This window comes from Pezoporus flaviventris, unplaced genomic scaffold, assembly GCF_033815535.1.
Source record: "Pezoporus flaviventris isolate CSIRO_AGI_PZ_B2104156 unplaced genomic scaffold, CSIRO_AGI_Pfla_v1 ptg000021l, whole genome shotgun sequence".
Classification (NCBI taxonomy): Eukaryota; Metazoa; Chordata; class Aves; order Psittaciformes; family Psittacidae; genus Pezoporus; species Pezoporus flaviventris.
This window is the reverse complement of record NW_026892569.1, coordinates 11,224,817-11,247,392: the sequence shown is the minus strand read 5'-3', so window position 1 is coordinate 11,247,392 and position 22,576 is coordinate 11,224,817. Positions and strand designations below refer to the sequence as shown.

Here is a 22,576-nt window from a genome sequence, read left to right as displayed (position 1 = left end):
GCTGGGGAGTACTGTCCACATAATCCTTGTTGTGCTGGAAGTACCTAAGGCATTCAATTATTCAGAGTCCAGTCAGCACCATGAGCCTGCACAAACAAGCACTGCAGCTCTAACAGCGAGGGCTGTTCCGCAGCAGCTCAGCATCCACGTGAGTCAGACCCCTCTGGCTAAGCAAAAGCCATAGGCAAAGTGAACGTTGCACCGTTTGTACTTACAGAGCTGGTCTGCTGCTTAAACTAAAACTTTAAGGAGTTTTACTCAAAACTTATCTAGAAGCCAAGTCCCTTGTTCAAAGGCAGGAAAATCCCAGGGAGATCAAGACAAAAACGTGGAACAGGACATAGCTACTTAACTCCAAATCCCTCTCATAACAAATGAGCCACATCAACACATAAACCACCAAAACAACAGGTTTTAACCTGCACATTACCCCATAAACGAGGAAGCATTTGGCCCTGGAAGCAGAGAGCAGGTTCCCTACCAAAGATTAGCTCTGGCCACAGTCTCTTCAGGAATGCACGCTATATGATGAGACAGCAGAAGTGCTTCAGAGCAACACTGCCAATAGTAAAAGTCAGAGAATGGAACTCATGGTTAAATGACAAGTGTCATGCAGCACAATCAAAATGAAATAATTCCAAAATGCAGCCATCACACCTGGATTGATGGTCTGTGAATAGGGAGGTTAAAGGAGAACATTGCAGCACCACTGGAGACAACTGTACAGGAGAAAGCTACAGATCCCCAAGCTATTGAGCTGTTGAGGGCACAGCTCAAGATCTTACTGCAAATATCAAATAAGGAAATTAATAAAGCAAACCTTTCCAATTGGCCTTGGCATGATCTTCAATCCCCACTAAACCAAGCACTGCTAGAAGCAAGTTACTCAGTTCTTTCTTTCATGGGAGTTACCCCACTTTTTAATGGCCTCCCCATTAAGCAACAACCACCATCACCTGGGAATTGCTCCCTTTAAGTAGCTAATTTCCAATGCCATCTGCACCTGGACCAGCACTAGGTTCCTAGAGTTCCACTACTATCTCCTACCTGAAAGAGAAGAATGACACAGAAGAGATGAAAGAGCAGCTCACACCATTATCTGTCCCAGATGCTAGGGTTAAAAAGCAGACCAACCAAGAAACACATTCAAGCCTTATTCCAAATGAAGGTAGAAAACAACACTGGAAGACAAAGGACAGATAAGATTTGAGTAGGATTGAGTCAATACAACAAGGTGACCATGCCCAAAAGGTGACCACAGCTGAGATAAAGCAGGTCTGATAGGGATCCCAATAACTTAAAAGGCTGACAGGAACAGCTCATGCTTAGGAAAGCATCAGGCAGCCAACAGACAATGGCTTTGACCCCATCTCTGCAAGGACAGGCCAGACTATTCCATTTTTAAGGACCCTGGATTTATGACTGATCAAGAGGTAGTTTAAGAGCAATAAAATTTAACAGTTTCTCATTCTTGCATCACATCCTGGGTTAACACTCCATGGTCACTGTTTATCTTTTATGGGTTACACAGGGAGAAGCTGATCAGATCTTTGCAGAGCACCAAGTATGCAGTATCTGGGTATGTGACACTGCAGGGTTAAAAGCTAACTCAGGTAACAGAAGAGGCTTTGTATGTTAGCAGCCAGGTTCCAACTCCTTTTAGAGGACTTCACAAGCACTGCCTGACTCTGCTAGCCACAATTTTCCAGGGTTACTCCACACCTCACTGCAAGAGGACTAAGCCAGGCCACATCTTTAAATGGGACAATAAATCCATCAGCTTCTCCCTCCCTCCTTTACCAAAGTCCATTAACTGCATTCATAAAGAGAATATTCTCTTTCTAGTGGAAAGAGAGTTAATGCTGCATTTGCTGACCCACATGTGCTATGCAGAGGAACGCAGTCACCCGCCTCAGACATGACTATCCCAAAGCTCAGCAATCCTCCACCTTCCCATGGTCAGGATACAAGCTGCCAAGAGGAAAATTCCCACAATGCAGCAGCCATGCCCAGGCTGTATCCAGAACAGGTTCAGAGACTCCCAATCCAACCACACACAAACGTTATCAGGGAGTCAAAAAGCACCAACGGGTCCAAACCCGCAAACCAATGCATGGGAGGCAATTTCAGGACTGTAAATTCAGGACAATGTCCTGAGGTTGAAAATACAGCCTCTTGCTGAAGAAGCCTTCAAGCCCCAGAACAGAAGCTGCAAGTGTAATACAGGTGGGAAATACTATAGAGAAAACATCCTCAAAGGATTCTTCATTTAAATCAAGTGCACGCAACAGATCAGGAGGATGGAAGAACACAACAAAGTCCATCAGAAGTCTGCCCTCTCCCTAAGCCATCCTTTCAGTACGTACCAGGCACAGAGAATCAGTCCAGTTCTCTCAATGAAGTTCCAACATCCCAGTCTAAATGGGGGACGTTTGGTCTCACTGTGGCAAGCAGAGTCCCACCTCAATGTCACACCCCAACACCTCACACCACTGCAGGTCAGTAAAGCGGCAGCTCCAGCAAGACTCTGCCTTGTTTACAGGCAGAACACCACTGGCACAGTAATGTTAGGACTTAAACCAACATAAAGTCCTATCATGTGCACATTAAGCACCACCAACAACCCAGCAGTCACTGCTCATGCCTTTCCCTGCAAGCTTGGCCTTAGCATCACTGCATGACATGCTGCAAGTGTAGCCTGCCAGCTACACTGTAAGCCAGACGTGAAGTGACAAATGGAACGAGGAGGTGGTGAGTGTTCCAGCACAAATCAAAGTTTCTAAGCTCATCGCCCAAGTGACACGTAATGAATCTGCTCAAGCAGAGATACTTTAGCCTGTCCTGCATGGAAACATACAGGGGTTTTTGTTACTCACCATCTGGGCTACTCTCTGCCTCTCTTCACGAGCATTGGCCCTCTCCCGCTGAAGGGCAGCACTGGCTGCTTCCTTCTCTCTTTTGGCCAGCCGGAGCAGCTCCTCCTGAACCAGCGCCTGCTCTTGCTCGTACCTGTATGAGCACCAAAGCAAACAGAGAGGAGGTGATCAAGAGGCTTCTGGAAACAGGGTCATGGCTTAGCTTGTGTAATGCAAGCCTTGGAAATCCCATACGCAAGCAAAGAGAGATTGATGGAGTGCTTCACTGCACTCACTGTCAGGGGTCACCCCATAGCCAGGCAGAACTTCCTTGCTGTCATCTGTGTCCCTTGCCCTCTGGGTGCACCTCTGAGAGCACTGCCTCTACTTCACTATTTTAGGAAGCTGAAAACAACAATTAGGTCCCACTTCTTCACCAAACTAAGCCAATGCAGCTCCCTCAGCCTCTCCCATGCCTCCAGCTTGCCAAGGTCCTTAGACATCCAGTCTAGGAAAAGGAGGAGGAACAATCAGAGAGATAAAATGGATCTGATTGTTTTAGGTGTAAACTGGATTAAATCAATCACCATGTTTGAGATTCCAAAACCCCTAAGGGAAGTATCACATACAGACTCCTTCAGTTGTCCCAGAAAAGGCAGCTGTATTCAAGTTCATGCTGTACTGGCCTTGCAATGCACATCACACACAAGTTTCCTGAAGTTACCCACTCGTTACATTGGTCCTCCCTGTTTCTCCAACCACCACCCAGTTGCCCCCAGCTCCCCTGACTGCTCTTTTTGGCTAAGGGATGGCTTCCCTAAAAAAACTGTATTCCATGGCCCATAACTGAAAAAGGCTTCAAAGGAGATTCACTGGCATTAACATGCACAGTCCTTGTGCTGTGACTGAGGCAAAACAGAGAGCAAAAGGAGTTTAACTACTGTTCTTTTCAAGAACTTCACCTCACCTCCTGTGCAGTTCCTGCTTTGCAGCAGAAGCATCCTGACCAGAGTCACTTGCCACTGGCAGCTGGGTTCCTAGAAAGGATAGAAACCTGTGAGAGCTGTAGTACCAAACACAGCCCTTCATCACATCAGAAATGGTCTGATGAGGATTTCATATGTGAGGGTTATCCCATTGAGAGATAACACCTGGAAAAGTCTCTATAGAAAACATAAGTTTGCATTATGAAACAAAGAGGCACTGACAGCATTGTCTTCACCAGGCACACTGAGCAAGACATGCTACAGAAGCTTCTAGGTAAGGAGGTTAACTCCTCAAACCCTGGTTTATACTGAAGCATAAGCATGGGTTCAGACCTACTTTCCATTTTCTTCCTCTAGCTCCAGTAAGTCTTTCCCTTGACCTCCTGCTTTCCTTGTGATTACAAGGGATCCCACAAGTGGAGATGAGGTTATTTGACGGAGTTCAGGCCATCCATGAGACCCACTTTCAGGAAAGATGCAGGCTACCAGCAAGCATAAAGCAAAAGCCTGGTTCCTCTACCTCAGCTTATTCTAGATGCCTCAAACAAACACACACCGATAACCTACCAACAAAGTGTATCCAAGAGCCAACAGAAATCAGTTTTCTGACCTGTAAAGACAAGTTCAGAAACCGAGCTCTCCTCACCCGCTTGCCAAGCTGTGCTCAGACAGCCCATCCTTCCCTGGGAGCTTCTTTCCAAGAACAAAAAGCCATGTTTCCCCCACCCATCCACAACACACTCCTGGGCGTGCAATGGAGATGAGGCAGCTTGCCAGGAACAAAAGGTTAAATACAGAAGTTCTGCCTTGTTTATTGCAGGGCCTGTAGGGATGGGACAACGGGAATGGCTTTAACCTGCCAGAGGGGAGACTGAGATGAGCTCTTAGGCAGAAGCTCTTCCCTGTGAGGGTGCTGAGGCACTGGCACAGGGTGCCCAGAGAAGCTGTGGCTGCCCCATCCCTGGCAGTGTTCAAGGCCAGGTTGGACACAGGGGCTTGGAGCAAGCTGCTCTAGTGGAAGATGTCCAACCTCTGTGGCAGGGGTTGAAACTGGATGAGCTTTAAGGTCCCTTCAACACAAACCAGGCTGGGATTCTGTGATTGTATAAATCCTACAAACAGCCCCATCCTGACTGTCCTGGGTTCAGCAGTAGCAGTCATTTTTCTCCTTCTTAGTAGCTGGTGCAGTGCTGTGGTTTTGACTTTCGGCCTGGGAACAGCGCTGATAACACCGATGGTTTTAGTTGCTGCTCAGTCATGTTTAGTCTGACCAAGGACTTTTTGAGTCTCATGCTCTACCAGGGAGGAGGGGAAGCTGGGAGGAAGCAGAGACAGGACACCTGACCCAAACTAGCCAAAAGGATATTCCATACCACAGCACGTCATGCCCAGGATGTAACTGGGGGCAGTTACCCGGAAGGGCGAGATCACTGCTTGTGTTGGGCTGGGTATCGGTCAGCGGGTGGTGAGCGGTTGTATTCTCTTCCCTTGTTATTTCCCTTATCATTATTATTATTGGTGGTAGCAGCAGTGATTTGTGTTATACCTTAGTTACTGGACTGCTCTTATCTCAGTCCATGGGACTTACATTCTTTCCATTCTCCTCCCCATCCCTCAGGGAGCCAGAGGAGGAAGAAGGGAGGGGAGTGAGCGAGCGGCTGCGTGGCTTCTGAGGGACAGGCTGAGCTTAAACCAGGACAGTGCCGCAGGGCCTGACAATACCTGCAGGAGATCTGGGGTTCTCTTCTGCTGCTGCCGGTGGCGAGGGCTGCGCTGCGGCACTGGGCGCACGGGGCGGTCTCTGGACGTCCCTTTTGCTCTGCGGGGCTTCCTTCATCCTGTTCACTACATCTTCAGAGAGCTGAAACGTACGAGCACGGGAACAAAACCAACCAGGGCCGCTCAGTGAGCGTCTATTTCACCACCATAGCTTGGTTCCCATGCTCCTGCTTTGCCACTTGCCCCATTTCAACACCACGGTCCCTCCAACCCGCGGAAGGATGGGATAGGACAACCCATGGAAAGATGGGATGTTGACTTCCCATTTTATCCCTAGAAACACCCTTGATCCCCACAGCCTCTTATGGCCCTGCACGGTCACACACTGCTGTGCTCACCCGGGCTCTTGGTGTCCTTACCAAGGGCAGAGGTGTCTCCTGGATGCCCTGAGCCAGGCAATGCCTTCAGCATCGAGCAGAAGGGGTCATTAAGCCGTGAGGAGGGAAAAACGGTTGAGAGCGGCTTAAAAGGGAGCTAAAGGGCTGGTGTGTCCCTGCTGATGCACTCAGCCCTTTCCCATCGCTCCCACTCACCCACCGCCTCCGCAGCCCCGCTCTTCCTCCCTCCTCCTTGCTGGTGTCCCCTTCACCGCATCCCCTCAGCGGGGCCGCCCTCAGCCCTGCACCCTGCACCCCGCTCCCCGGCTCACCCTGATGCCCTGCAGCACCCGCACTTGCTGCCGCTCGTCCAGCCCGAAGGACACCTTCCTGCTCTGGCTGCTCTCGCTGCCCCCCATCACCGGCAGGGCAGCCCCCCCCTATACACCGCGCTGCCGTTGTGACCGGCGCCTCTCCCCTTGCGCACCTGCCAACATACCCGCGCCCCATTGGCGGCCGGTTGCGGGACAGCCAATAGAGCGGCGCGGTGCTGGCCGCGAGCCGCGGGGCAGGCTGGGAGTTGTAGTCCGCCGGCTGCCGTGCGCAGGGCGCGGTGGGACTCGGCCATGGCGGGAATCCCGCGGGGGCATTGCCCAAGGGACAAGGCTCAACCCGGGACTCCCAACAGGGAGACCCCATGGGGTCTGAGCTGCTCCTCCGCGGCCATCAGGGGCCTGACAGCGCTCCTGCCAGAGCCCGGAACAAGAAACCCACAGTCGTCAATTTCAGCCTCCACGTGACCGGAGAGACCCTATAGCGGAGAGACCCTATAGCGGAGAGACCCTATAGCGGAGAGACCCTATAGCGGAGAGACCCTATAGCGGAGAGACCCTATAGCGGAGAGACCCTATAGCGGAGAGACCCTATAGCGGAGAGACCCTATAGCGGAGAGACCCTATAGCGGAGAGACCCTATAGCAACACCGCTGCTGCCAGACATGCCCAGGAAGAGCCACCAGGAGTCAAAGGTTTTACTGACAATTATTTAGACCATTCTCCAGAGCCATCCGCTGCCCTACCCCTCCCATAGCCTTCCAAGAAGGAACAGATCCATCCCTGACCCAAGGACATTGTTATTCCATTATCATCTGCCGTATTTGTTCACAGATGGAAAAACCAAACCTCAAAGGTCACTTTTCTCCATAATCCGGAGTATTTGACAAAGAACACATGACCATTTATGCCAAACTTATTTTTTTTATTTTACAAACAAAAATATACATTTATTCTGTATTTTCTCTCTTTTACCCCCCCCTCCTCACACATAACACACTTCTGCTCAAGGACCATGCTGAAGATGGCCAAAAGCATTCTCTATGTACACAAACATACAAGAGGAAGGTCAGCCCATGACCTAGTGCAGAAGCTCCTCAGCAGCAGAACACAGGGCACCCCAGGGGTACCAGAGCCCTGCCTGCAGAGGACAGGATGGATGCGCTGCCCGCTCACCCGGGTGATGCCTCAGCACTGGTGAAGGGTGAACTCATAACCTGCTCCTCGCACCCCCAGGGAGGGCAGGGCTTGTCCCCCGAGGGTGCTGAGTCAGCAGAACCTCCTTGGGATGGAGATACAGCTGCTCCTTCATCCCTCAAGTGCTTTGAGCCCTTCGCACCTCTCGGCTCTGGTGAAGGCCCCTCGGTTCCAGGGGAGCTGTGCAGGTTCCTAACAGCAGCTCGGGCTCAGTGCTGAGCAGCAGCAGGAGGACAACCCAGGCACCGTGTCACCCATCCATGGCAAAGCAGGCAAGCGGGGCTCAGGCCGAGGCACAGCAAGCAACAACAGGAGGAGCACAGCCACTTCTCCGACTTGGCCAGGTGCTTGTGCAGCCCTTCCATAGTCATTGCATGGAGGGGAAATGTGACAGGCTGCTCCCCCACAAGGGACAATTCAGCTCGCACAAGCTGAAGCCTTTTAGCCTCAAAAGGAATTGAAAAAGAACATAATGAAGGGGTGGTTGTTCTCAAGGTGCTAGTGCTAGTTACAGGCCTGTAGGGCAAAGTCCACAGGCAGGACGGAGGCTGTGCTGCTCATGCACAAAAGCAGGTAAGCAAAGGGCCTGCATAGTTTTAGCAATCAATATGGACTTTGTGTCCTTGCCCAACCTTTGCTTCCCTACAGCAGGAACACCAAGTAGGAAATGTTTTCCTCTGCCTGCTCACAACCGAAACGAACACCTCCAAACTGCAGCCTGCATGGTGATACCCAGAAACTGGTACCTGAGTGCTCTGCAGAACAGCAGTGAGTTGGGCAAGAGATGCACAGAGTCCCCAGACACTTCAAATCCCTCTTTCTACCATCTCTAATGAAGAGTTGCTATTGCTTAGAGCAGATCTCTGCCTACCTGAGGGATTCAGGTAGGAAAGCACCCCACAGCTACAGGAGTACACTTCTTCACCCCTGGAGAGCACAAACCAGCCTGATGCAGCTTCCAGCTGGAACAGTCCCTGGATTAGAACACGGTGTCCTGAAACTGTGTGCCAGACAGCTCAGACAACAGCAGTCCCTTTTCCCGCATGGGAGAGGTGAGAAGTTCCAGATAGTATTTAAATGAATCACACTCCACATGCACAGAAGTATTTTCAACACTATCAAGCCATAAAGCCTATCAGACCAGCAGAAGTCTGGGGATCTGAACCGCAACACAAGAGGAGAAACATCCATCTCCCACTTGCCTCCCAACTTAGAACAGCAGCCAGCTCCATTCTAGCACATCTATGGTGTCTGAGAGCTTCCAGTCACTCAACACTGACAGCTTGGACTCATCATGGGCTCTGCTCTGCCTCAAGCACCTGAACACCTCCAGAGGCTTCATCTGCAGAGTCAGCCTCCTCCTTCACAGCACTCTCCAGGGCCCTGCCAGAGCCATGAAGCAGGGCACAGATGGGAAATGCACCTTCCTCACTGGTTTTAGTCTTGATACTCAGCCTGCTTCAGTGGTGTTACATCTTCCTGTGAGCTCAGCTGCACACTGGTGCAGCCTCCATAGACCCATTCACAGCTCATTCAGCTTAGCTACACAACAGCACTGTCAGTCCTGCCTCTCTACTGCTCAGTCAGTTCACACCATGCTGCAAGTTACCAGCCCCACAGGATGCTCCCAGGGCAAAGAACAGTTCACGCCTCTCCACACCTCTCCTTGCCACCCAGAACACTCTTTTTAACCCCTAGCAACTGCAGTTCATGACTTCCATCAGCACTGACTGAAAGCAGAGGTGAGCCCAGCTGATCAGCTTCCCTCAGACACTATCCCCTCTGTTGCATCATGACCAGACCAAGCAACCATTCTACTTGGAACGGCCCAGGAAGACCATCTTCAGTTCCAACCACCAAACTCTTTCTACATATGTACAATACAACAGTGAAATCAACACCCTCATCCTAAACACCATTCCCCAGACAAGTGCTTTCAGTCATTGAAAGGAAGAGGTGCCTGTCAGGCCTTGTCTTCTAAGTCACATTCACATCTGGAACATGGAGGGTCAGGAAGGTTCAGTGTTTATAGGTTTATGAACAAAACTGTTCTACATTGTCCTCAAGTAGCAACAGTAAATGTTCTTCCCAACAGAATTTGGGCTGCCAGCTGAATTCCACAACAGGTTTTGGAAATCCTAAGGAAGAGAGGAAAGCCATGGCCAATAGCCAAGGACAGGTTTCCAATGGACATCCCAATGGCTGTGGTGTGAGGGGGTCAGGAAGGAGAGGGATGAGGCAGCTCTGCTCAGGCGTTGATGGCTTTCCAACGGTCACTGTCTATGCTGTTGACGCTGCCCACATGGTAGGGCAGAGAGGCCATGTCATCCATGTAGGCTGCTGTGTCAATCTGAGTGCTCGAGTAGAAGCCAGAATCCAGGCCCTCCTTCTTGGCAACAGCGTAAGGGTGGGGAAGGTGCACGTCCACGTCTTCTGGTTCATCCACCTGACATTTGTAGGAGAAAAGGATCTTCGGTTCAGACCTGCAGTGATAAAGATTTAAAACACTTGCTTAAGCAATGTAGTATCACAGCAGTGTAGTATCACAATGTAGTATCACAGCAATGTAGCATCACAATGTAGTACCACAGCCACTTATCCTTAACTGACACTCAGCAGCACTAAGAAACTGCTTATTCAGACCCTAAAAGCCTCTTCACACTACCTAGCAGTGTATTTCACTGGGCAGAGTAACTGCCATGAAGTGATGCTAAAGGTAACTTTGGATTAAGTCACTTAAGAGAACTAAAACTGGCAGAATCCGATCTCCACGCAGGAAAGGTGCTCTCATCTTTGGGAGTCCTGAAGTACTGACACTGACAGAACTGTGGCCAACACATCTCAACTTCCATCTGTGTGCAGTGGGAAAACCAAAATACAAGACAGGGATATTGTGGATCTACAGCTTCCATCTCTAACTCCAGACACTTCTGCCTTCTGGTTTCAAAAGGCAGCAGAGGCACATTTGGATATCATAGGAGTACAGCATGTTTTAGTTATTGTAAAGCCTGCTGTGTCTTGCTCCTGCACACTAAAAGCTGAAGCTACACTAAACCACTTGGGGTTTTCCTACCAAGTTGCAGCTCCTCCAGTAGCCACACAGCGGCAGCAGCGAGCCAGGAATCGCACTCCCAAGGGCTTTAACTGGTAATGCTCGGGCTCAGAGCAGAGGATTCCTCAATCAGAGTTACCGAACCCCCAGAGCCTTTCTACAAACCTAACCCAAAACCCACCCCGAAGAACATTCAGCCTTCCGGGAATCAATCTCTCACTATACATTTAGTTAACTTCAGTTTGTGCTAAACAGGATGCAGACACTGAAGAAGTATTTGAGAGGAATATAGCATCAGCTCTGTTTTGCATATAAAGGAGTCTTGGATAGAAGCAAACAGCCCTGGCTCACATAGGAAAAACTTCAAGGCCAGAAATTCAAAACTGGTTCCCTAAGTTCCCTTTCCTGTTCCAGTCACTGCCTTTTATTCTACAGATGGGGAGAACTCTAGTGCAACACAATGAAATGACAATATATCCCCTCTGAACTCCTGGCCCTGGCTACTCACCCAAAGAAGCCTTTCAGGAATGCCACGTAGATGAGAGGTGCAAAGAAGCTGAAGTAAAGGAACGTGGTAGCATCAACACAGCTGTCAACAGCAAAAGGGAACATGAAGGAATTTAGGACACACACACAATACAGCTGGGTAACAACAGTCACACAAGGGAAGTCTTGTGCTCAACAACTTCAGGTTGATGCAGAGTAACAGACACTGCCATGGGCATGTGTCATTGCTTCTAGACACTTGGAGGGAACCATGCAAAGACCCAAGGTCTGGCCAAGAGCAGTCTCAGAGCTCCCAATTCTGACTCAGCAGTGACAAGGATCCCTGCAGAGCCACACTGCAGGTTTGAACAAGGGAGTCCCCATGCTATTCTTAGCAAACAGGCCATTTCCTCCCTTATTACCTGCAAAACACCAGCCAATGGCCAGGCATCAGTGGATTCAAACTATTACTTTCACCACTTCAAGACCATGCAGCTCCATAGACCTCTCCACTAAGCTTCCTCACCACTTCGAGGTCTTTTGGCACAAGAGAGCCAACAGCTTTACCCTTTCTTAGGAGGGCAGCACAAGTTTATTATCCTGGGAGAGTCAGCATTGAAGGACACTCGCATACAACACAAGAAGTCAGACTGCAGGGCTGCTCCCCAGTGTACGTACCACAATCCTTCTATGATATCCACACAGAGGAGGGCACTGCCCAGGCCCTGCACCAGGTTCAGCAGTGCCAGGATTCCAGCATAGACATAAAAACTCTTCCTGGCTGTGGGGAAACATGGACACAGATGAAACTCAACCTCATAAGCACCAGCCCAGAGCAAATATGTTCAATGGAGATGGCATACCCAACAGAAGGGTCTAACTTATCTAAGAACTCCTGAAGAACTAAGAGTGCATCTTGCTGCCCCACGCTGGCAGGATTGATGGAGGTATAGTGGGCTAAACCATACCCTGCCCTGCATGAATACACACACCAGGTGGGTTTTGAAATCACACAGTCATGGCAACACATGCAAAGATTCTGGAGTCAAGCATCTGGAACCAGTGTGAGCCACATAACTGAGTGCAAGAAAAGCCAAAAACCCTAGAGCTCCACCACAAGTTGTGCCCTTCCAATGCACAGCACTCACAAAGCTCAGGAGAGCTGCTCAGGAGCACATCAGGCCCAGGACCTGCTGCTTGTGGCGTGTGCCACATTCCCCTCCCTCAGGGTACCACACACAGATCCCGACATTACTTAAGAGAACAGCCCAATGCAAACATCTGAGTAACAGCTTCTCCCCCAGCTCAAGGACTGCAGATACTCTGCAACAAAGAGAAACCAGAGCAGCTTCTTAATAAAGCAAATGCCCAGATGAAAACTGCTAAGCAGCTCCAATGAGCTTTTCTTTCCCTGGGGATGACCAACATGTACTCATTAACTTCACACACACAGCTCAAAGGAAGCTGTTATTAAGGAGCTATTTCTTCCCATCTCTCTGCAAGATAATGTAGCCACATTGCATCTGTATCATTAGCTGAGTAGTAAATCTTGTTTTCTTTATGTAATTGTTTAGCTACTGAAGTAGCAAAGTAATTGCTCTCCAAAGGGCAAAACATACTATTTTTCCAGGGATAACTTATCAGTCCTTAGCCATGCATCTGTACCCCAAGACAGTGGTATATATCTGCAGTGCAACCACATACAGGAACCTCTTACTTCCACCTACGCTTATCCTGGCTCTGCCTCCACCTATCCTACGGAATATAGGATATGCCTCCACCTATCCTATGGAACACTCCACAGTCACTTACAGGGCAAGGAAATCCGGTCTTTCAGAGGAGTCTTTGGAAGAATCACCACGAAGGAATAGACCTGTTGAGACAAAGAGTAACTGTTCCACTGCTGCTTGGCAGCTGAACTTGGCAATCTTTGCAGGGATGGTGTGCGGTGTCACACATGGCTATAGATGCCTCAGGACAGAGGCACACACCCCTGATACTAAACCCAGTGCAGATATGAAGGCCCCAGACCTCACCCCATCAGCACATAAAGGCTGGTCGCTGAAAAACAAGGAGTAAAGAACATTGCTTCGGTTGGAATTCACCTGCCACAGTGTATCCCACTCCCACCACACCTTTCCTGCTTCAGCTTCCCTGCCATGGGGGCAGCATCAATGCTGCACTGAATCCGCAGTGCTAAGGCTACCTTATACACAAATCATCCTCCCTGCCCCACACAGAACATACAAGGAAGCTATCAAAGTGCTTAACTCATGGCCAGTACTTACCAGAAAGAAGAAGCAGGAGCTGGCAAGCCAGAAGTGTCTCCCTCCATGGCCATAGATGTTGAAGTCCTCTGCTGAGAGGTGGGCATCAGGGTACAGGATTTCCAGGGTGCCCTAGGAGAGAAGTGGCACCAACATGATCCTGCTGCAGGCAGCACCCTCACTACAGTGGGTGTCTGGACATGGGAGAAGCTCAGACAAGAGCTGTCCCTCCCCCCAGGACCCAGCTATTGCCCTGCTTAGAGCAAGTCAAGCTCACACTGGAAGAGAGGAAGAAACTGAAGACATGAGGGGAGGAAAAAAGTGACAGGAACCTGCATCTGTACAATACCAACATCAATGACATTCCAGGACAGAGACCAAATGAAGGGATAAGATTTCAAGCAGCTGGCTAACATACACAGAGCTCCATTTCCATCTTTAAAGTAGACCCTTTCTGCTGAAGCATCCAGAATCTAAAAGCCCACACATAAAAGTCTCATTCACTTGAATTGCTTAAAGAATGGTATGAACAGAAGCTACCACATAGAGTGGAGAGGGAAAAGTGCTTGTAAACACCCAGATATAGCTCCAGCACTTGATATTTCTGAGGCTCCTCAGCTTTGATCAGCTCACTGCCTCCGTAAGCAGGAGCCTGGTCACAAAACAAAGATCTGTGTGTTATCCTGGTGCTGCCCCAAGCACAGAGACACAGGGCTGACCACTTCAACACCGAGAAGGAGAATAACCCCAGACACACACGGCATTGTTCAGAGATGGAGACGCAGCTGAGGAACAGAGCTCACAAGCCAGCTGCCAGTCTGAAGGGCAGCAAGAGCTCTCAGCTCTTAAATGTCAGAGACAAGAGGCTCATTGCACTGCCCTTGCCTAAGCAAGCACCTCAGGTCTCTCCATCTCCCTATCCTAGCACTTGAGGCTTGAGTCAGAACTTGTGGCTCGGGTGTGAAAGCCTCTCACTCCCCTTTCAAGATTCGCTAAATCCATCTAAACCTCATCTCAGTTCTTCACCGTGGCTGAGCCATTCTTGCCATAAAGGAGATGGAGTCTGGTGTTCGCTCTCTGGGATCCTCACACACTGCCAAAGCATCCAGTCTTCCCACAAAACCTCATCTTAAGATCAAAGCTGCCACTTTCCAGATAGGAGTCCTGCAGGCAATTGCCTAACCCCAAGCAAAGCCTAACTCTTCTGCTCCCATGTACCCACCTGGGTGACAGAATAAGCCAGGGACAGCACTGTAGTGATTGCCAGAACTCGTTTCACACTGGACTTGCTCTCCAGGTGACCTGGAATTAAGCAATACACAAGTGACTCAGGATGTGATCCCAGCCCTGGTCAAAATCAGTCCTCTCCAAAAGCAATAGGGGGAAACACTTGTATTTCCAGAGGCCTTCAAGGGCAGGTTAAAGCTCACTTAACCACTCGGACGACCAAAGGAACCACCTTAAATAAAATGGGGCTCAAGCAAGGATCAGACTGCTGATCTTTGCACAAGTCTTCTTCCCCTAAGCTGTCTCCATCACATGCATACAGGACAAGCAAATCACAAGCCATAGATCTGCAAATGCAACCAGGCTTTCAACCATTTATAACAAACTCATCAATGTGTCCTATGTCTTTATCCTAGACCTCCTTCCCTTTATAGGATCAGCATCCCCCAAACTCACAGATGCAGACAGAAAGGGAACAGGAAACATTCAAAGCACTCAAAACTCTCCTGACACTTACCAAAGGCAAGACCTAGAATCACCACACTCAATTCAATCGCCAGAAGGAAGAACCTTGTGATCTCCCACAGGATCTGAGGGTTAACAGAAACCAGACAAGCATGATTAGATGGAGCCAGGGTTGGAAGTGAATACACCAAAACTGCACTCCCTGCTCCAGGAGACAGCAGGCTCTGAATAGAGCCAGCAGCATGCCTGCCGAGAGAGGAAGTGGCCACAGTTTGCCACACTTGAGGATCTGTCACTTGTCATGCATGTGTTCTGCTGCTCTACTCCCAAGGAGCACAAACCCATGAGCACCTCAGATGTATAACAGTGAACATGGCTGGTTCTTACAGTAGCAGACTCTGCAGTAATGCCTGAACAAACACTCCTCCAAAGCTCCTCCAAAGCTTCTGGTCCCTCTATTGAAGCACATTCAACTCTAAAGCCCTCCCACTTCCAGCTTGTCCTTTCCATTCCCAGGTTTTGTTTGGTAAGGTAAGAAACCAGCAGGTGAGGCAGCTTTCCAGGTAGTCATGCAATAAATCACAGCCAAGCCTAGATCAAGAACCCAGATTCCAGCTTATTAATGCTTTGCCCATAAACACTGAAAGGCACCTCTTGAAGACACACAATAGTTTAAGAGGTATTTAAGGAGACACTTCTAATGTCAGTAAATGCACAGTGTGTATATGTATGAGAGAGAAAACCAACCAAACATAATAGACATGACAGAACATGCGCTTACAGGAAAACCTGAGTCTGTGTCTTAGTGCATGACTCCCAACGCAGTGCACTCAGCAGCAGCACCAGAGCTGAAGGAAAGCACCTTCCCACCTCTCCTCCATCATTCAAGTCCTGCATCTCCATCCCCCCAACAGAGGTGAAGGAAAATGCTGCCAACATCCATCTGCTCACACCAAGCAGTGCATTACAGTGCTCTGTCAGGTAGCAGGAAAGGGAAAAGCAGAACCACCACTGATCCCCGAGAATAAAGCCAGGAGACCTGGACTCTGCAGCTCTTCTTCCCCTAACAGCTCAAGAACTACACAGCTCTCTGGTTTAGGTAATGTTCTGCTGTAAGTGAGTACAGAGGAACAGCATGTACAAGGCTATTTCCTGTTTGCTGAAGGTTCACCCTGTGCTCAGTGCTACAAGGACATTCAGATATTGGTTTCAAAAGGGAATTTGGGTTTATTTGCTTTCAATACAAAAGAATTCAATCTTTTCCATAGAGCCACTCAAACACTGGAGTAACAAAGGGCAGGTCTTGCCTGTCTGAATGTTCAGCTTGTGCAAAGCAGAGTCATTTCAGCCCTGCAACAGGAAAGTTTTGCTGCCATTAGTTGTGTACCTATTTTAGGAAGCCCATTGTTTTACAGCCCTGGATGTTGTGATCATTTAGATACAGCTATCACAACAGGATTCCATTGTACACATAGCTGAGTACTGCAAAAACACACATCCCTCTTGCATGCACATAAAGGGAAGCTGTAACAGATTGCTGTGCTCAGAGCTGCAATAAGCACAGCCTCTAAAATCAGTGTTGCACCTACCTTATCAGCAACTGTGGCAGCATCAGAGGCACTCACAGTCATGGAGACAACAGCACGGGCAATGCCAACTAAAGCCACCACAAATACCTACACAGAGAGATACCAAAAGTGAGTTCCCATCGAAAGGCACGTATGCAGTAGTGACCAGAAATCCCTTTGGAATCGTTTCCAGGCCAGCTTTCCAGTGTCCTAAGGCTTTCCTGTAGCAGATTAATTTGCCAAAGATGCCTCAGGCCTGTTAGATGGAGGAACACCGTCTTGGAATTTAGGAAATAACAAATCTCCTCAATGTCAGATTAAACAGCTCTGAGGTCTCATCCACTCCTTACATCATCTTTATAGCAAAAAAGCATCTTACAGCATCTTTATAGGCAAACAGCCTTCCCACCCTTCAGTCCATGGACAGGGGAGAAGAAGAAGAAGACAAAACCCACATCCCTCCAAGTTAGAAGATCAAGTGCATGGTGTGACTGAATAAACCAGTCTCATCAGATAACAGAAGCCACTTGACACCAAGTCCCACACTTCAGATCTGTGGTAAAGCTCAAACCTGTGGTTCCCTCACTCACCTCTGACTGTGCTCAGGAATGCAGAGTTAAACATCACCTGCAGCCACCAGCTTCAATGCATCTCACCCTGCTGCTCAGTGCAGAGATACCCAACTGGGCTCAGGCACCATTTAAGCATGACAGCATGGGGCTCAGCCAGGCTAATTTACCAACCCGTGTGCTGGCACAGCCACAGGATGCAATTAAGAGCTCAGCTGGATGTACCTCCCCTCTGCTGTGCAGAAAGCAGAGTTTCCAGATCAGACTCCAAGTCATAAGCTAATTCTAATGATGAGGGTATGAGGCAGCTGAACCTATTAAAGAATGAAGAGTCCAAGCTGATTCTACGGTGGCTGGAGAATGGAAATGATCAACAAGTCACCTACAGTAAATATTTTTTCCTCAGAGGAAGAAGGATGCAAATAGCATGAAAGGAGAATACACCACCACTCTCCTGGGGTGGAAAACTCTGGGGCAAAACACAGACAAAAAAGAAAGGTCCCTGAGTATAATGGTGCTGTACAACAGCAACAGCTCATGGGAGGGGAAAATCCACCCTTTTGGCTTCCTCTCTTAAGTAGGTACTCTTCCCAATCTATTAACCTGGCTTTAATCACTGACTCCACAAGAAAGCATTCCTTTAAGACAGGACAAACAGCCATCTGAAAGGAAATCCCCACAGAACACACTTCCACCTCATTTCCCAGTAACATACTCCAGAAGGTCAAACTGAACAGAGGCATTTTCCTCTCAGGCTGTGTGCTGGTGTTGGCTGGGACACAGGAGCTGGTACGGGGCTGTGGTTTGGATTTGTGCTGAAAACGGTGTTGATCACACAGCGATGTTGTTGTTATTGCTGAGCCTTACACAGGGCCAAGAGCTTTTCTGCTCCTCACCCCACAAGTGAGGCTGGGGCTATACAAGCATTTGAGGGAGACACAGCCAGGAGAGCTGACCCCAACTGACACAAGGGATATTCCAGACCACATGGCATCATACTCGGCATGTAAAGCTGGAAGAAGGAAAGAAGGAATGTTTGGAGTGATGGTGTTGGTCTTCCCAAGTCACCATTACACATATTGGAGCCCTGCTCTCCTGGGGATGGCTGAAGTGTTGAAGGAATTCCATGTTTTGCTTTACAGATTAAACTGTCTTTATCTCAACCCACAATTTTTCTCCCTTTTACCCTATCCCACCATGAAGGGTAAAAGTGTGAGGTGCTGGGGCCGAGCTGTAGGCTGGGGTTAAACCAGGATGGGCTGTTCCTTTACTTCCTGCTTCTTGCTCTGTTTTGAAACAGCGGCAGCATCAAGTCAGTTCACTTGCTGCTTCCCTTTCATTTATTGCTATAATATTGAATAGGGACGCTTCTTAAAACACTGAAGAACACAAATGCATTATGCTACACACTGAGACAAACCAGGATCTCAAAAAGCACCTATGACAGAGCTTCTGAGTGGTGTTCCTAACAGCTTCACACTTGGTGTTTACCAGTTTCACTTTTACTGCCTTAGTGCGAAACTGGTTTTGTGTCACTTGCTATGTAGTGCAAGGAGCAAGTGTAAGATACTAGATTCAAAGACAAGAAAGCAACAAAAGAATAAAGAGGGAAAACAAAAATCACCACAGGAGAACAAAATCCACTCAAATCCTGCAGGTATGGGCCCAGAATCTGTCTATTTGTGCAGCACACCTTCACCTTCAGCTAAAACAGGCTTTGTCTCTGCAGGAGCTGGCCTGGGCTCTCTCTCCACCAGTTCAGTGACGCTACCCCCTCACTCCTCAGTTCTAAAGCACAGAGAGGTACTCACTAGGATGTAGAATGTAGTGAAGATGGGGCTGGAAGTGACCCGGATTTTGGCCCTGGCAGAGGGCAGCTTCCAGAGAAGGAACACAAAGAAAAGCACATTGGGCACCAGGAGCAGAAGATCCCAGTAGCGGACTCTGCAAAAGGTAAATAAATAGGGTTTTTTCCTGCTCTGCAGCAGGCAGGAGGGAAGGCACCAGGCCCAGCCCCTGCCCAACAAACCCTGAGAACAAAAGCTCTTTCCTCTGGCCCCATTTCCTCCATCTCACCTGGACTTCCCGATGTCCTCATAGAGCAACAACAGGCACTTGTGCGGCACAGTGATGTTGGTGTCATTGGTTGCCTGTGTTGTCGTTGGGTACAAGCTTGTCACATTATCCAGGGCTGTCACCAAGGCAGTCGAATGGGTGATGTTGTCAGACACGGAGAATCTCAGAGGCATCACGGACTGGAACATCCTGCCTTCCTCCTGGTCCAGGTCAAACAGAGCGCAAGGCAACCACAGCAGAGGCAAAAAGGAACATTACATCAGTTGAGTCAGAGGTAGAAAACTCATCCCTGCCATTAGGCCCCTGCACAACTGCTTCCTGCTGGTTACAGCAGGTTATCATCATCACAGATACTCTTGCACAATGAAATGCCACCTGCCCTGACTCTGCACATAGCAGTAGGGTGGACAGCACGAACACGCTAACCTGTATCACAGTAACAAACACCTTCAAACTAGCACCATACCATGTTGGAGTAAACTGTGTGACTTTGAGCTTTGGCATATTCATAGGAAAAAGAAATCAAGACTCAGAAGCAATACATGGCATCATCAGATGAGACAGCAACCCTGCAGCACCACAGCATTCGTTATCATTCTAGCTCCCAAGATCAGGAAGTTACAGTCTATTATTTGATTTCAGCTATTGCAAAGAAAAACATGAAGGCTGCTACCCAAAACCTCTTGCTTGTAGGTCCCTTCCAACCCAAACCAGGCTGTGATTCTCCAGCTTCTTTCCATCCACCAGTCTCAACTGCACTGCCCTTCTCAGCACAGAGCAGCAGCTGCACTAGTGGTTCATGAACCCAGAAGCAGACACAGGCCTATCTAATGGGCCAAACCCACAGGCAGTAGGGAGCTCTGGTCAGAATCAGGAGAGTTCCTGTGCCTACCCTACTTTAAACCTCTCCTGCCCCTCAGGAAGATGGCAGGACAGAAGTTCCCATGATGAAACCTCTCTGTACTGCCTTCGCTGAGAGAACTGTCATGTCTTTTCCACCGCCTCTCCATCCCCCAGGCCCTGAACTGCTGCAATATTAACTGTCCCTCCAGAAGTCAAAGCGAAGCTCTGCTCTGCCATCCATTAAACTCCATGTGCTCCATGCCCGTGCCAGCAGCAGTTTATCCTCTGTTGTTCTACAGTAGCCTTAGAAGTGGACTATGGCACAGAGTACATTCGATCAGGATTCAGTGTACGCTCAGGGTCTGACCTGATTCTCCTTGCCAAGCTCCTGATCTCCTATCACCTTGTGCAAATCCCCTCCTCACCCTAAAGCAGCAACCTCACCATTAAGGCAGTTGGCTGGCTACAAGCTCAACACCAGCACAAGGTCCTGCCACCCCTCCTGGCATTCCCTAAAGAGGTGCTCACGGACACACAAATAAACTCTATTAGCTGACATGCTAAAGGGGCAAATTGCCAGGGAAAGCACTCCATGTGCCACAGCTAATCCAGGATCCCTCAGAACAGCTCTCCCTGTTTGACTTCAGCCCTGGCAGGACCTGGCAGCCCCAGGGCCAGCACTCACAAGGTGTTTCCCTGCGAGGTCCTGGCTGAGTCACAGATTGGAAAGGCTCAGCACAGCCTTGTGTCAGCTTTCAGAGCTGTGCAGCACCCTGCCCACAGGCTGTCAAGCCACAGGATCCCCTTCCTCTGCAGAGGCTGAGATTCTTTGTGGGTCCTCTGAGGGCCAAGGGATCATCCCACCTCAACCAACAAATGCTGCCTTGGCTCATCCATGCTGGCAGGCACTCACTGAGGAGGGATTCTTCTTTGTGACTGCCATATGCTGTGCGGCACAAGCGATGTCACATTAAACACACAGACCTGGAAAGATCAACTTTGTGCCAAAAATCCCAGCGGAAGTTCCAGCAGGCAACCTTGACATTCCATACTTATCTCCAGAAGTGTCCTCCCTTCCTTCCAGCTTCTCCCTTTGAATTGACACTGCTGAGAGTGATTTTCAGTTAGTAACTTCAAAAGACCTCACAGAGCATGGGCAGAATAACACTAGCAACTGCAAACCCTCACACCTCCTAACAACTCTTCCTGCACAAGAATTCCATCTGCCTGTCAGACTGACAAGAGCTTGAGGATAAAGCTGTGAGAATTACATGGGAATAACAATTTCCTTATAAAAGGAACAAACAGGCTCCACTCTTTTTGCTCTAGAAGCCACCACTATTGCATTGCAGCAGGGAGCTGCTGATAGGAGAGGAGCTGGCCCCATGGAACAGAGCTCCACTCACAAGGTTCCAAAGGGCAAAGCAGAATTAGGCTTACCTCAGCCAGGCTGCTCGCTACAGCCAGGTGCTGGGGTCCTGCTCTTCCTGCCAAGCTGGAGCAAACAGAACACCCAGGAGGATAGGACAGGGCAGCAAAGCCATCAGCCAGACAGCGCAATGCCCCCGCTTCCCAACAGCTAAACCCTACAGCAAGGATGTGAGGAACTGTTCAATTCCTGAGGAAATTACCAGCAAAATCCCTCAGCAACAAGAGCAGAACTGATGGGAAGGATCCGGGAAGGCTTCGTCACCCACAGCAGCGCCTCACTGTCCACAGCCCTGCCTGGTCCAAAATTAACCCAGTCAGCTGAGCATAGCCCAGGCATCACTCATCCCACTGTGCTCTGCAGCCAGCCCAGCCTGCAGGGGTCAAACCAGCCCGGCCACGTGAGGAAATCACTGCCACAGTCCTGGTCTCTCTTTCCCAAAGAGGGCAGCTCAACTGACCATAACCAGAATCCCAGCCTGATTTGTGTTGGAAGGGACCTTAAAGCTCATCCAGTTCCAACCCCTGCCATGGGCAGGGACACCTTTCACTGGAGTAGCTTGCTCCAAGCCCCTGTGTCCAGCCTGGCCTTGAACACTGCCAGGGATGGGGCAGCCACAGCTCCTCTGGGCACCCTGTGCCAGCGCCTCGGCACCCTCACAGGGAAGAGCTTCTGCCTAAGAGCTCATCTCAGTCTCCCCTCTAGCAGGTTAAAGCCATTCCTCTTGTCCTGTCCCTACAGAGCCTTGTCCAAAGTCCCTCTCCAGGTTTCCTGTAGCCTCTTTAGGCACTGCAGCTGATCCTTGGTTGCTGCATCCCAGCTGCACCTGCAGGACCATGATCACCTCATACCATGGGGATGTTGTTTCTTGATTCACCCCACTACAGCTGCAGCAGAGCTCAGTGAAGCCCGGGGCTCACATCAATTTGTGCTCTCAAAGCCTGACCACATGAAGGGGAGTTAAACACTGCCAGGCTTCCATTCAAAAACGCAAGTTTTATTCCCTTCTGAAGGCAGCAACAGAAACCCCTGCAAGCACAGATCATAGCAAGGGTATGGCTGCTCCTTAAACCCACACCAGCCCAGCCCCTTGCTTTAATACAACTGTTGCTTCAGTGAGTTAAAATC

At 49.4% G+C, this 22,576-nt stretch overlaps 2 protein-coding genes across 6 annotated transcripts in view; both read right to left on the bottom strand.

The window, feature by feature from the left end:
* Nucleotides 1-6,410, bottom strand: part of CHCHD6 (coiled-coil-helix-coiled-coil-helix domain containing 6) — a 106,004-nt gene extending 99,594 nt beyond the window's left edge. For 3 of the 5 annotated variants that reach the window (XM_061456064.1, XM_061456065.1, XM_061456066.1), the window contains exons 1-4: nt 6,270-6,398; nt 5,564-5,702; nt 3,823-3,892; nt 2,877-3,009 (exon numbers count right to left, since the gene is read on the bottom strand). In XM_061456064.1, coding sequence (XP_061312048.1) covers nt 2,877-3,009; nt 3,823-3,892; nt 5,564-5,702; nt 6,270-6,356 — 429 coding nt within the window. In that variant the 5' untranslated portion in view covers nt 6,357-6,398. Of the gene's footprint in view, nt 1-2,876; nt 3,010-3,822; nt 3,893-5,563; nt 5,703-6,269 lie in introns of all 5 variants that reach the window. The other 2 variants (XM_061456067.1, XM_061456068.1) reach the window with 2 other exon arrangements.
* An 838-nt stretch (nt 6,411-7,248) lies between these two features.
* Nucleotides 7,249-21,578, bottom strand: TPRA1 (transmembrane protein adipocyte associated 1). Its single transcript, XM_061456052.1, is given in 12 exon segments — nt 7,249-9,949; nt 11,027-11,107; nt 11,683-11,785; nt 12,817-12,877; nt 13,293-13,403; nt 14,494-14,573; nt 15,016-15,088; nt 16,553-16,639; nt 18,912-19,044; nt 19,177-19,376; nt 21,460-21,533; nt 21,536-21,578. Coding segments are annotated over 12 exon segments (1,266 nt in total). The 5' UTR covers nt 21,564-21,578; the 3' UTR covers nt 7,249-9,714.
* Nucleotides 21,579-22,576: the final 998 nt, after the last annotated feature.